The sequence below is a fragment of the Gigantopelta aegis genome, chromosome 7 (assembly GCF_016097555.1).
Source record: "Gigantopelta aegis isolate Gae_Host chromosome 7, Gae_host_genome, whole genome shotgun sequence".
NCBI lineage: Eukaryota > Metazoa > Mollusca > Gastropoda > Neomphalida > Peltospiridae > Gigantopelta > Gigantopelta aegis.
In genome coordinates this window covers 38,288,985-38,303,538 of record NC_054705.1, presented here as the reverse complement: position 1 = coordinate 38,303,538, position 14,554 = coordinate 38,288,985, and the positions used below count along the sequence as shown (strand labels likewise).

At 36.6% G+C, this 14,554-nt stretch overlaps 1 protein-coding gene across 1 annotated transcript; it reads right to left on the bottom strand.

The window, feature by feature from the left end:
- Positions 1-239: 239 nt before the first annotated feature.
- On the bottom strand, positions 240-3,311 carry LOC121377582. The gene is made up of 2 exons (XM_041505640.1): positions 1,994-3,311; positions 240-518 (listed from the first exon to the last, which is right to left on the bottom strand). The coding sequence occupies exons 1-2, from the start codon at positions 2,837-2,839 to the stop codon at positions 330-332; spliced, it is 1,035 nt and encodes a 344-aa protein (XP_041361574.1). The 5' UTR covers positions 2,840-3,311; the 3' UTR covers positions 240-329.
- Positions 3,312-14,554: the final 11,243 nt, after the last annotated feature.

Here is a 14,554-nt window from a genome sequence, read left to right as displayed (position 1 = left end):
TACTTCTGACAGTTTTAGAGAGGAAACCCGCTGCACTTTCCCATTAGTAGCAATTTGGGATCCTACACCATCCCTGTCAAGGCTAGGCGACGAGTCACACACCAAGTACGTCAAGGCTATGACTTACACCAAGGTCGCACACCTGCCCAGGTATACCAGTCACTGCCTTCTAAGTCGGTCAATGCTAAACAAATCGGTCAGGGCCAGTCCAAGGACATCAGTACCAACCTAAGTCGGTCAGGGACACGGGCGAGCGTTCACCCTAGTAGAACACACCACTATGACTCACACCAAGGCCAGACACCAAGGTCAAGATCACGGAAAGTAGGTCATGGGGGTGGATAGGCCCTTATACTACTTATGTCCAGTTCTTCTGTTTCAACAAGGTACTTGAAGTCGAGTGTTCCATATAATTCGGGTAGGTTGTAAAGTGTGACAGGTCGCCCTCCATAACCTCTACTCCCAGCATTTATACGGATTCTATGTGTATTCCATTCATTCACAAGATCTGTAATCTCCTGGTAAAGAAATAAAAGTGGCATACTACTTGCATAGAAAAATACATTTGAAAAAACGTGACAAGTTCATAAGAAAACAAGAGAATACCGAAGTGTCAATAAAACCGTAATTCAAACTCAAAATCGATGAAACTAGCACAAAATATGAACAAAGGAAGATTTACACGGTGACCCTTGAAAAAGTACAAGGAGAATAAAACCAGGTGTGCATCAGTAATGAGAATTTGCTTAATGTTGTTGAATACATAATGTGAGAATAATAAAGGCCTCGGTTAAATATTGTATATGTTTATACCGACTATGCATGAGTATGGTAGTCTATATATGATATTCCATGGTTTGTCATTTTATATCGTTTATATAAATTTCATGAGTGGGGCAGAACAGTTTGATATACACATCATGAGGTGAGATATATACTTACGCCGTTATTATGCAAGAAATTGAGGATATTATATGTATTACAGTACACATTCTTTCGGCATTTAAATATCAGAATTGGATTATAATAATACCATTCCAAAAACTCGCGGACTCGGCGTCAAAAGTCAAAACATTTCGCCAAAATGGCCGAAGTATTGTGACGTCATTATTATTAGTCCCCAGATGCAGTAAAATATAAAGGATATTATATGAGTGTCTAAATTATCATATTTCACGAGCGAGACCGAGTGAAATGTTATAATTAAGACACGAGTGTCGTAAACAACGTCTGTAATGGACACGAATTTAATATTATATTTATTACCGTTAAATTGTCCTGCAAAATTTGAAATAAACATTCCAGTCAACGTTAACAAACTAACAACATTGCATTGCCTACTCAACGATATGACGTCATACATGAGCAGATCTGACGTCACTGCAACCACTGGCAGAAAAAAAAAAAACGTCCAACCAGAAAGAGACGTACTCTCGTGACAGCCAATCATTAAACGACACTGATACAAGAGAACATACGATAAATATTTTCCAAGGTGGGAAAATACGATAAATATGACTCCCGATAATTTTAACCAGGAAGGTATGACGTCATATCTATTTACGTCTCTCTTATTACAGGTATAAAAATAACATACTAGTAGTAGTTGTACCAAAATCCTGATATTTCGCTGGTAAAATGTAATAAATGATATGTTCTATATTATTCGCTATTATGCAAACAAACTTTACTAAACAAATTCATCTTTTCATGGAAGTAACATTGTCCTGTAATTAATATGATTACAGACAAATTGAACACGGCTTGTTTTAAAACGCGTTAGGATTTGTGAAACTTTAAAAGATTGCGTTTATACTGGTGACAAATTAATCGGGATAACGGAATCCGGATTACAGACTGTACATTTAAAATGGATCAAAACTACTCCAGCTTCCTTGGCGTTTACACTGGTAGCAATACCATTAAGGAATCCCGATTAGTTTGGTCCCGATGTAAAAGTGGTAATAGTATTATGAAACAGCCTACAGCATACCTTTATCAGAGGCAAAAAGCAAAACTGGATTAGGCTTTTGTTGAGATGGTCACCGGAAAACAGTCCGTCTGTCTTGATGTCTTCAAACACGGACATCCAGAACTGAGCGTTCTTTCTCCGCAGAATACACCACCATGCTTCTATGCACTGATTGTGCTGACTCGTGCCATAGACGAACCTGCCGTCTCCCCCTGCGAAGACACTCTGCATGTCAGCTACAAGACTGTTTTCTGTCCCCATGTCACCTCGAAGTAAAGTTGGTATACCACCAGTATCCAATACAGCTTGTGCGAAATACCCACCGATTACATTTGGGTCATTGCTTGTTTTATTTACTTCCATCCAAATGATATGACGAGAAAACCCGTCGATACATCCATTTATGCATATTCCATATGGCTTTAGCTTATCATAAGAATCCAAATGCCATACGAAGTTCGGTCCTCTTGATATATATTCTCTTCTCTTAAGCTTCCTTTTCTTTCGTAGGGATACACCATGAGGGTCCAGTATTTGTAGAAGAATTCCAACGAGTTCCTTCTTAATGACAAACCCAGACTGAACACATTTCGGGTGCATCCATCTGTAACCATGAAGTTGACTCGATGTCCTCAGCTCATTTTTAAGAAAATCGGCTACACCAGCTATATCCGAATAATGTTTACGCCTATACAGTCCCATTCCGTTCAGACACCTTTTTAAATGACCCATGGACATACGTATGCCATGCTTTGCTGAAAGAAAGTGCAATATTTCAGCATAAGCCATGCCAAACATAAAATATGCCTGAATAAGATGTGTTTTCTGAGTCTCCATGTTGTTTATTCCAGCCGTATGCGCACGCATGTTAATATCTCGTGCGCACGAGATAATTAACTCATGCGCACGAAATAATTAACTCGTGGGCACGAGATAATTAACCTGTGCGCACGAGATATTAACTCGTGGGCACGAGATATTAACTCGTGGCTCCGTACATCATAAGCCATGATTAACTTGTGCGCACGAGATATTAACTCGTGGGCACGAGATATTAACTCGTGCGCACGAGATAAAAAAAATATATCAGCATGTCCCCAAAGGGGCTCCGTACAAAACAACCACAAAACGTGCAATAGGTATCTGGTTACGTTCCGGTCCGGTCCGCGTTTTACCAACACCCCCAACTTCACAGAGGTGGAAAAAAGCCCGGCAAAATTTACTAGAAAGGAAAAAAGGCAAACACCCGTATTTGAGCATCTATTCTCCGATTCGGGTTGCGCGCGCATCCCGACAAACCGCATGGTGGCAGGCCGCAGTTACCATGACGACTACGGGACTGGTAGCCCGAGTACTCTGACTGTAAGAGAGCTAGACGGACATTTGGACATAAATACGCTCTCATTACAGTCAGAGACCAACCTATGGCAATTCCTGACTACCAAACGGTAGGCAAAGATTCCCGCTCTAATACCACAACAATCCTATGTTTGACGTCAAATACCTTTACATCGATCATTTTCGAGTTAACTGATACAAAAAAATCAATATATTAATCACTAATACACATACTACAGAAAGAAACCCGACAGCACCCACATTCAGCTACGCTTCGTGACACTCCGTCGCAACAATTACAAAGCTCGGCGATCTATTTCGAGACTGGGCGATTCCGCCTTGTGCAGCAGTTACAGGGGCCGTCTCATAAGAGGAGGCAGTACGTAGCACATACTTTTGCCGTATCCTGTCGATAACACCCCAAATGTATCCTTCAAATTCAAAATGGAATCAATAATGTGTAATTGTTTTGGTTTAATGACGTAATTAAATCCAAATTCATCCAAAACGGCATTAGCCAACTCTTCCATGTTGTAACGTCGCTTGGTATGAGACGGCCCCTGTAACTGCTGCACAAGGTGGAATCGCCCAGTGGCGATCACGTGATCTACGTCTCGAAATAGATCGCCGAACATAGGATTGTTGTGGTATTAGAGCGGGAATCTTTGCCTACCGTTTGGTAGTCAGGAATTGCCAAAAATATACATTACATAGGTTGGTCTCTGACTGTAATGAGAGCGTATTTATGTCCAAATGTCCGTCTAGCTCTCTTACAGTCAGAGTACTCGGGCTACGGGACTGGGTGAAAACAAACCGTTATTTGTATGGGAGTTATTGGAAACACTAGAGGAATATCGTTAATAGAGGTATTTCACATTCCTATTGCGCATGCGCGCGAAGAGTAACGTCCCTTGACAAAATAGACTGAAACTAGTCTATTTACAAATTGGGGGGCGTGACAGACAGGTTGTTATGGGCGACTTGAGTAGCTTCGTAGGAGACTTTTAAACTTTGACAACTAACATGTACATATTTCGAATTAGATGGTATAATGGCCGTAGAAAACGGTCCGCTGAAATTTACAGCAGAATGGTTCAAATTAAAAAGCAGTGCAACAACTTGGACAAAGTCTCTGCGACTTGTATCCGAGGGTTTTGATAACGCCAGATTAAAAGACTATCTCGTAAAATGTATAAACAAAACATTTGACAGATTCCATAGGTTATGGCATCGACAGGTTATGGCATCGATCGATATATATATTTGAGAGAGAGAGAGAGAGAGAGAGAGAGAGAGAGAGAGAGAGAGAGAGAGAGAGAGAGAGAGAGAGAGAGAGAGTACAGGTTGCCAATATATAACTACATACACACACACACATATATATATAGTCACAAGTTTGTTTTCTTTTTCCAACCTGTCTTAAGCGGCCACACAAGGGAGTAGATAAACGTGGCCGCTTAAGACAGGTTGCCGCTGAGTACAGGTTGCCATATATAGTCTTTAAAACATTTGTTGTTGTTTCTTGTTTTACCGTCTGTACTGCTAATTAACGGATGTGTGCTTCATAGTTGACTATAAATCAACTTTTGACATGTTGTCTCCTTCAAAAATAATGCAAATAGAATATATTAAATTAACCGTTTTCCACAAGTTTGTTTTCTTTTTCCATTTAATTATTTAATTCCGACTTCATGCGATGTATTGTTATAGTAAGTGAATCTACAAATGTCAAGCGTAGCCTGCCCAGAGGCAATTAGATGCATGTCAGATTCATACTTCCTTAATTGATACACAGTGGAGATGTCGGGACTGAATGGGTACTATTATTCCTGAAGGTGTGAAGATCGGTTATTTGCTGCACCTATCGCTGTTGTTAAAATATCCCTTTTATATAAGAGTAAAACTTTACTGTGTATAGTGAACGTTTATGCGGCAAACTGCCGCTTAATGCAGGTATTTTAGCGATTTGGGATCAGATTTAGGTGGCCGCTGGCCGCGTTAGACAGGTGACCGCTTATTACAGGTGCATTTACATTTGATAAATCGTTTGGGAGGAAAAAAAGTGGCCGCTTAAGGCAAGTGACCGCTGAATACAGGTGGCCGCTAGGACAGAGTGAATTTGACTGTGCAACATTTGGTAATATCGGATATATATATCAATATGTTATGTGGTTTTGCGTTTCTTCTTTTGAAGAGTATATATATATATATATATATATATATATATATATCGTTAAAAAGTGTATGTTTTTCTCTACATGACAGGCTTGTTTCGTGAGAGAGTTGAATTATTGCTCTCACTCATCAGATGTAGATTTAATTACACCGTCAACGGAAAGCTGATGACGTAATGGACTCTGTGACGTCGAGGTTACGTCACTATGCAGGTCTATAATAGGTGATGTGTGGTATGCGCACAGAAGGTATTTGCGTCTGTGTCGACATGCTGATACGAGTTCATTCTTGGAGTTTAGTGTGCTGGTTTCAGGTTTATACATTATGAACAGTTTTTCCTTCAGGCAGAGGTTACATCTTTTGCTCGCTGGAGAGTATGATTTTGCTTTGGATAACATTTTCCACTTAATGGTGTATGGGGTGAATCTATCCTTCAGTGTCCAAATGTACTGACTTAGCGCTGTTGCGTTCTTCTGTGTTGCGTTTTGAAAACTGCTCGTGTGCGCAGTATATCTCGTCTTAAATGTGTTCTCGGTCAAACCAACGTATGTTTCTTGCTTTTTGTTATCGAGTGTATTAACGGTAGCTTGATATATTACTCCTTTCTGCAAGCATTTGCCCTCAAGTGGACATTCAGCTCTTCGTCTACAGTTGCATTCTCTGGGGGGAACGGTGTCTTTGTCTCTGTGTTGTTGAAGTAGAGTTTTGTTATGCGCTGAAATTATTTTCCCAACATTAGGCATGCAGCTATAGCTAATTTTAACGGTGTTTCGATTTATAATTTTGTGGAGAGGGTTGCTTTTGGGAAAGCACTCATCGAGTAATCTGAGGAACTGGTGACCTACGTTGGTTTTCACGTTGGAGCTATATGGTGGGTTGTACCAGGTGATGTTTCTATTGCGGTTGTTTCTGCGTCTGTTGTTTTCTGCTGTTGGGGTGTATTTGAGGTTATAGTTATATCCGCTCTTGAGTAAGGCTTCCTTATATGGGCGTTTCGCTTCTTCAAAGATGCACTCATTCGAAGATATATCAGAAAGCCTTTTATTTATTGTTTTTGGTATACTGCGGATGATATTTGGAGGGTGGTTGCTCTTGTTGTGGATGTATAAAGGTGTGTTGTTTGGTTTCATATAGGGTTTGACTGAGCTCTTTTCAAGATCTAGAGTTACGTCTAAGTAATCTACAGATTTTTTGTTGGCGACTATGGTGATCTTGAGTTTATGGTTTGCAAATATTCTGCAAATATCTTTTTTGATTATCTCTATGGTTCTCGGTGACTCATTGAATGCAGCTAGGCCATCGTCGCGATATAGTCCTATATTGTTGCCGTATTTGGCTTGTAGTTCTGAAAGAAGAAAGAGCCCGACTATTTCGCAAATTTCTGCTCCATCGTAACTACCCATAGTTACATCAAACCGTGATTGTTTGCCTCTTTTGCACCATGCCTTGCTGTTGTTAAATAGCAGTGAATTTCTTGCTTGTAATATTATTTCCATCTCATCGCTAGAAATATCATCGAATTTGGATGCGAACTGTAGGGCTTGTTTCACGAGATTTTCTGTTATGGACGGATAAAAATCGCATATGTCGAAACATATGAAAGAATAGTTGGATTTATTGGATATTGCTTTAAACCACTTAATCACGTCTGACGTGTTCCTCCACTGGTTTGTTCTGGTTGTGTTCAGAATCTTTCTGTTGATTCTCTCTAAGATTTTTTTGCTTATTATGCCAATTTCCGGTTTAGATGGGTTTATTAGTCTACAGGTGGGTTTATTGGAGAAGTTTGGTTTGTGGTCTTTTAACGTAATAAATGCTTCACTTTTTGCTGTTGTATCTATGCGGTCTGCTAGATTTAGTTTTTCTGCAATGTGTTTTGTCTTTAGTGGTTATCTCTTGTTCTGAGTTCTGTGGCGCTGTTTTATATGCTTTGGTTGTGTTGCTATCTAGTAGTCTGTTGTAAGTGGTGGTGTCTAGCTTGTAAAAGTTTGTGGTTTTATCGGCAGGTACGAGTAGTTTCTTGTCATGTTTTATAGTGTTTATGTCCTTAGCGAGTTTTCGCTGTAGTTGGTTGCTTGATGTGTTGTTAAATTGTAGATTTTTAGCTAGTCTTACCATTTTTTCTTCGAAGTTCTTGAGTTCTGGTATAGAAGGAGGGGATTTGTTGGTGTTAAATCCGTATGTTTCTTTCTGTTGTGTTGCAACTTCGGGATTGAGGAAGAAGAAAGATCTCCATCTTAATCTCCTTAGGAATGACTCGGTCTTTTCTAAGAACCATTTTCTGTAGTCATCAGGTTTCGCGATCGGTATATTTTGGTAGAGTATCCAAAGTTTACACATTCCATGGCGGCTTTCAGAGTGCTCAACAATATAAGGAGCTTTGTAATAGTAGTCGTTTTCGAGTTGAAAGACGCTATTTTATAGAGTGCTCAACCGTGTGGGAGCCAGATATATCGTTAAAAAGTGTATGTTTTTCTCTACATGACAGGCTTGTTTCGTGAGAGAGTTGAATTATTGCTCTCACTCATCAGATGTAGATTTAATTACACCGTCAACGGAAAGCTGATGACGTAATGGACTCTGTGACGTCGAGGTTACGTCACTATGCAGGTCTATAATAGGTGATGTGTGGTATGCGCACAGAAGGTATTTGCGTCTGTGTCGACATGCTGATACGAGTTCATTCTTGGAGTTTAGTGTGCTGGTTTCAGGTTTATATATATATCAGGTGTTTTGTTGCATTTTTCTTAGTGTCTATCTAATTGGGAAAAGTTAAAAAAAGAAGAGAGATTTTTATGCTGTTACATGTATATCCATAAAGTGGGAATTTAAAAAAGGGGGATTTGGGGGGGGGGGGGGGTTGAAGGTAGGTGCCGTTCTGTTTACCCATACACACGTTTTTATACAGTGTCAACATGAACGCATTGAGTATTATACAAAATATATTTATTTTCTTTACTGTTAATGTGTTTTCCACCATATCTAAGTATATAAAATACTAGACGGACCTGTGTAGGAACGTCCTGTACAGAGCCGTCATCACTCTATATATATTTATATATCATTATTATTATTATTATTTAAGGAGTGTCTGTTATTTCTTTTACGTTCATCGGGGTATGAACAAAATAAATCATCCGTAAATTTTGTGAATCGGCGAAGCCGTTCTCATATAAATTTGCGGATGATTTTTTTGTTCATACCTAGATGAACGTAAAGTAATAACAGACAATACTTATAATTAAATTTGAAACATACTGAGTAATAATAACATTAAAAGTTCATATATATATATATATATATATATATATATATATATATATATATATATATATATATATATATATTCTGTTGAGTATTGTCCGAAATATACATATATTTTCTGTATATACAAAATAGATATTTATTTTATTTTATTTACTGTTTACTACCATATCTAAGTAGAGAATACTAAACCGCCCTGTATAGGAACGTTCTGTACAGAGCTGTTCTGACTACATATATTTTTTATATATTTACACACGCACACGTTATATATTTTATTGAGTATAATCCGAAATATACATATATTGTCTTTATATACAAAATATATATTTATTTTCTTTACTGTTAATGTGTTTTCCACCATATCTAAGTATACTAGACCGCCCTGTGTAGGAACGTCCTGTACAGAACCGGTAAGGTTTTGGTCCCTTATGCGTTCACTGGCTTCCCTCCTACAAAATGTGCCGAACAAACCCTCGTACTTAGAGTAACATTAAAATCGTTTTCTACGTGAAACGATTACCCACAATCGTTTCCGATATCCATTGGCTGGATATCGATGGAAGGATAACGAATTTCCCGGACATATGCGGTTGGAACAGTTAATAATTGAACAATGGTCGTGGCCTCCCATTGCTTTTGCCCCCCAATTTGCAGATAGGTCTATTTTGGCGAGATCTCGCGAAATCTCGCGGTTTGCGTCCTCGAGTAACTCCGCAACGGGCACATGCGCAGTGGAATGAGAAATACCTCTATTACGGGACTTCTGTCCGCGCAAATCGAAAATACCGAAAACTTGAGCAGCCTTTGGCAATACACATCATGTTATGATGATAGACAGCAACTTAAAAGTTTTAATTTTCCCATAGATGAGGTTAAAAAATGTCTGTAGGCCAATGCATGCAAAGGACAAGGGGGGAAACCATGGGTGCAACGATCCAAATTTACCTACCTCTGTTGTCAACAGTTCATATCAGTGACTGAGTGAGGATGTAGGAGTGTAAATAAAACAAACAGACATTTGACATGCTGGTGTGAATATGAAAATAGATTTGTAAGAAATCGGTGATTACTTGTCGGTGGCACATTTGACTTAACATAGGCCTATAGTCCGTCATCACATCCTCCTGTTTTGTAAATAAATTCAATTTGGTTTAAGAAGAAAAGTAAAAGTATTTTGGAAATAACAAAACAAAACAAAACCTATTTTTGTGTGCAATTGTGTGAAATAAATGATTTGTAGTAAATTTCATAGTAATAATAAATTTAAAAAAAACACACCCAAAAACAACAAAAAACGTTCGCTGTGGGAAGGGCTATATATTTAAAAAAAAAAAAAAAAATTACAAATATATTTTGTGCATTTTTGTAAATAAAATGTGATTATATATTTTGTACATTTTTAAAAATAATTTGTGGTATTGAATTTTTTTATTTTTTTTTTATGCGTTTAGATGATTATGTAAAATACTAATCAGTTTATTGATAGCTAAATACAAACGTACGCTTGGAAAATATCCCAATAGTTTTATTTAGTCTACCTAAGCATTTGCAAAACATTGATAATTTTCAGAACAATATAAAAGCCATAGGTCTATAATTGTCAGCATATTAATACAGAATCGGTTAAAATATGGTGCTTAAATTTCATGCTTATTGTAATGTAGTAAATATATAGCTTAAAGTCGTTGGTATTAACTTAACCCAGCCATACAGGTGCAGTGTGCTGTCACAATATAGACAAACAGATACTTTATTAACAGGTAATTTCTTAACGTCTCACCTAATGTACATCACATATTTACTAAATAAAACAAATATAAAAGTACATAAGCCATTCCTTATGGGATTATGAAAGACAGTATAGTTAAATAATAGAAGTATGTAAGATTAAAATAATAATACTGTTGTGTCTCTACGATGTTGTATAATATTTTTAAAAAACCCAGGTTTTGGCTGTTACAAATGCAAGGTTAGGCTCTGACATTAAAATACATAACTTCTCTAAATTAGGTAAAACAAACAAAATTTACAAACATAACTTAGCATGTTGGAACAAATTAAAACGAAGATCCTCATAAAAACGGACAGTTTATAAAAAAAGGCAATACTATATCTAGTTTTCTCGTCCTCCACTGTAACCCTGGGACGATGTGGGGGCATCCTTTAACTTTTGTAATGGCATTACTTCAGCTGTGAAGATGATAACGTCAGAATTGTGGGTTTCGTAATTTAAAAGTGCATGCCCGTGGGAACGGTATCTGGAGTGTGTCTGTGTAGGGGGCACTCTCTCTTGGGGTTCCCTTCCTCTAGTGAGTGTGTGTGTGGGTGGAGGGGTGTGTGTGTGTGTGTGTGTGTGTGTGTGTGTGTGTGTGGAGATGCGTTACTTATATATATTTTACCTTTTTAATATATATATTTTCACACACACACAGTGACACACACACACACACACACACACACACACACACACAAACTGGTTGTACGCTTCGAGTGACTTGCGATTTGTCATGGTTTCCCTACTACTTAACTCCTCAGGAATATTTGTCAGATATTCATATATATCACACTCAAATTTAGGCCACGAGGAATGGTCATTAATCTATAAATGCTAGGTCAGTTTATAATAGACATTCACGCAAAGCACATGCCGACAGCACAAGAGAAGGAACCAAAGCAGGGGCAGCGGACATTTAAAAAATAACAACGAAAAAAGAATATACCCACATTTTCTGTCCAATCCATACTTTAAAAAAAGAAGACAAAACCCAAAATCCAAAACCCAAACTGCGTCGCCGCATCAATTTTGCAACTTCGGTTTGACCAGAAACCGGTTATATATTTATTCACGGATTTATCCAGGGTTTTTTTTTTTTTTTTTTTTTTTGCCAGTGTTCAATGTCTGATGGGATTAGGAAACTTAGCGCTAGTAAATCATATCTGAGATTTTGTTCAGGCCACTGAATGATGCAGTACACCACTGTTAAATTTATTTATTACAACAGCAGGGTTTCTGCCAGAGTGAAACGGGTACCTGGTGCCATACCCAAATTGTTTTGCAGATTATTTTTTTAACGTTAACTTTTTGACATAATTAATTACTCTTATCATTACTGTATGGTTTTCTTAACCCTAACTCTAAACTTAACTCATTTTCTTTCTGAAAAAGCCCCCCCCCCCAATATCCCCTGTTGACTGTCGCTGCATTCAATTCCATAGCGCCATACCCAAACATTTCAAATAATTTCTGGCAGAAACACTGAACAGACATAACTAATTAAATATGTATATAGGCCCCTATATTGGGACTTTTTAACATAGAAATTGGGACTTTTCAGTGTCACTTTCTTTAGGGGAGGGGCCTATGTTCGGACCCACACAACGTCTGGATAAATACCTGTTATTATTATTTTATTCTCCTTTTTTTTTTCTTCTTCTTCTTTTTTTTTTTGGGGGGGGAGGGGGTGCTTATAGCAACTTTCGATGTTTTGATTGGCAGCAGATAGACACTTGGGACTATTGACTAAAACAAAACATCGGAAGTACACGAATGCAATAACATGCATATGCGTATGTTTATATTCTCGGAACCGGCGTGACGTCACACGGCCTAGTTACCGATCATCCGGGTCTTTGGGGGTGAAGCAAAGCCTTAGTGATTACTAGTTTACATAGAATAAAGTTATCATATTAACTTTTTACATGCCTTACATATTGTCATTTATTTTCTGTAGCTAACACATAGTTGCAATACGTCTTATGTGTATTATAACAGCTTGGGTTGCCATATAAGAGAAACGAACAACGGGAATCTGAATTAGTATAATCTATATTTAGTACCGATGTGTTTCCGTGTACTTTGAATGTCGAGGGGACAGGGCAGGTTGGGCAGAATATAATTTTTGTTGATGCAATTTTCAGGTAATGTTAATTATAAATTTTAACAATTTTGAAATGATAAGATATTATTAATATAATAATTATGATGTGGGCTACAAAATATATAATTTGTATTTATAATACAATTTGTATGCATGATAAAGTTAATTATTTTTATGATTTAATAATTATTTTATTTCCAAATAATATGTAATAATTAAACAATGGCAAAGTTGTTACTTTACAAGTTCAAAATTACAATAGTATTATTGTCATATCGTATTATATAGATGTATTGGCAGCAGTATAATGTTCCACTGAATACATTCTTTTATTCTTAAAACAAAATACAGTTTCTTGAAATAATGAAATGCTTTTGTTTTTACCGGTTGAATGCAGGCAACAAAAAATAGCAATAATAAAATATAGCCATCCTCAGACCTTGACATCTAGGGGGAGCAGTATCTCTCTCTACTTACCCATCACACCTGAGATTAGTTTCAAGGAGAACAATATATAGTTTCCTTTGGCATGTGAATTTATATACATGTAGTATCAATATGGTAATATTTTAAATTGCCCCCCATTAACTACATTAGGGAGCAAATTATCAGTTCCCTGTTATTTTCATGTCGAGGTCTACAACCTAATAAAACATAAGTGTTACCTCGTCGAACAAACATGCAAATGTTTTAATAATAGGGTTTAACCTGGTATATTTAGTAATAAAACACAAAAACTTACCTGAGTAAATAATGGTTAATATATATATATATATATATATATATATATATATATATATATATATAATATTGGTGTTGTTTTATATCTAGTCACAGATATTGCAGATATTTTCTTGTTCAGTCTTGTGCTGTATTGGAATTGTTATTGCAGTTCAATTTAAGTAATATCTACAAAACTAATTTTTAATGGTATACAGCTGGAGAAAGGAGGCAAATATGGTTGTTAATAAACTGATCTATATTGGTATGCCTTCTACTAGACTACACATATTTAACCTAAGTTGCTTTTAACCCGGGTTAAATTACCTCATGTAGATGCACGTATGTAGCATATTCAAGGAAAATATATGAATGAGATAGTTAAATGCTATATTCTCCATGTCAAACAGTGTTTTCAAAATGGAAAACAAATATCAGATATGGCAGTTGACCATTCATTTTATTGCAGGTAATTTCTAAAGCAGATTACACACACACACACTGAACTGTAGAATACCATGAAACTACATATATATGTAAAAAGGTAAGTCCTCTAACTTGAACAAGTAAAATTTACAAATGTACCACAACCACCAAATTACATTGATCCACAATAGAATAGATTTTTTATGTATTTTTAGATTTATGTATATGTATGTGTAGTGTTTTCCCTAGCTTGTTTTAGCACGGTGCAGCACCATGCCTCAATAGCCTAGCACCATCTTGCCTTAATCAGCACCATGCTGCTCTGAGATTAAATAAGCCTTTTTCACTAATTAATTCTAAAACTGCCTTTATAAAACACCCAAAAAGGTATTATTAATTAATAAAATATACCTTTTACATCTTTTGCCATTCATTTATTAAAGCAAGCACATAAATTACATTAATGTTTATTTCAATTAATTTTTGTGTATTTTTAATGAAAAAAAGTGCCCCAAAAATGGTGAAAATGCCCCAAAAGTATTTGGTCTACAATGCCTTGACAAATTTCTAGGGAAATCACTAATGTGTGTGTGTGTGTGTGTATATATGTATGTATGTATGTATGTATATATATATATTGTATGTATGTATATGTATACATACATGTATATAGATATATATACACACACACACACATATACATATATATATACACACACACATTAGTGATTTCCCTAGAAATTTGGCATATATATATATATATATATATATATATATA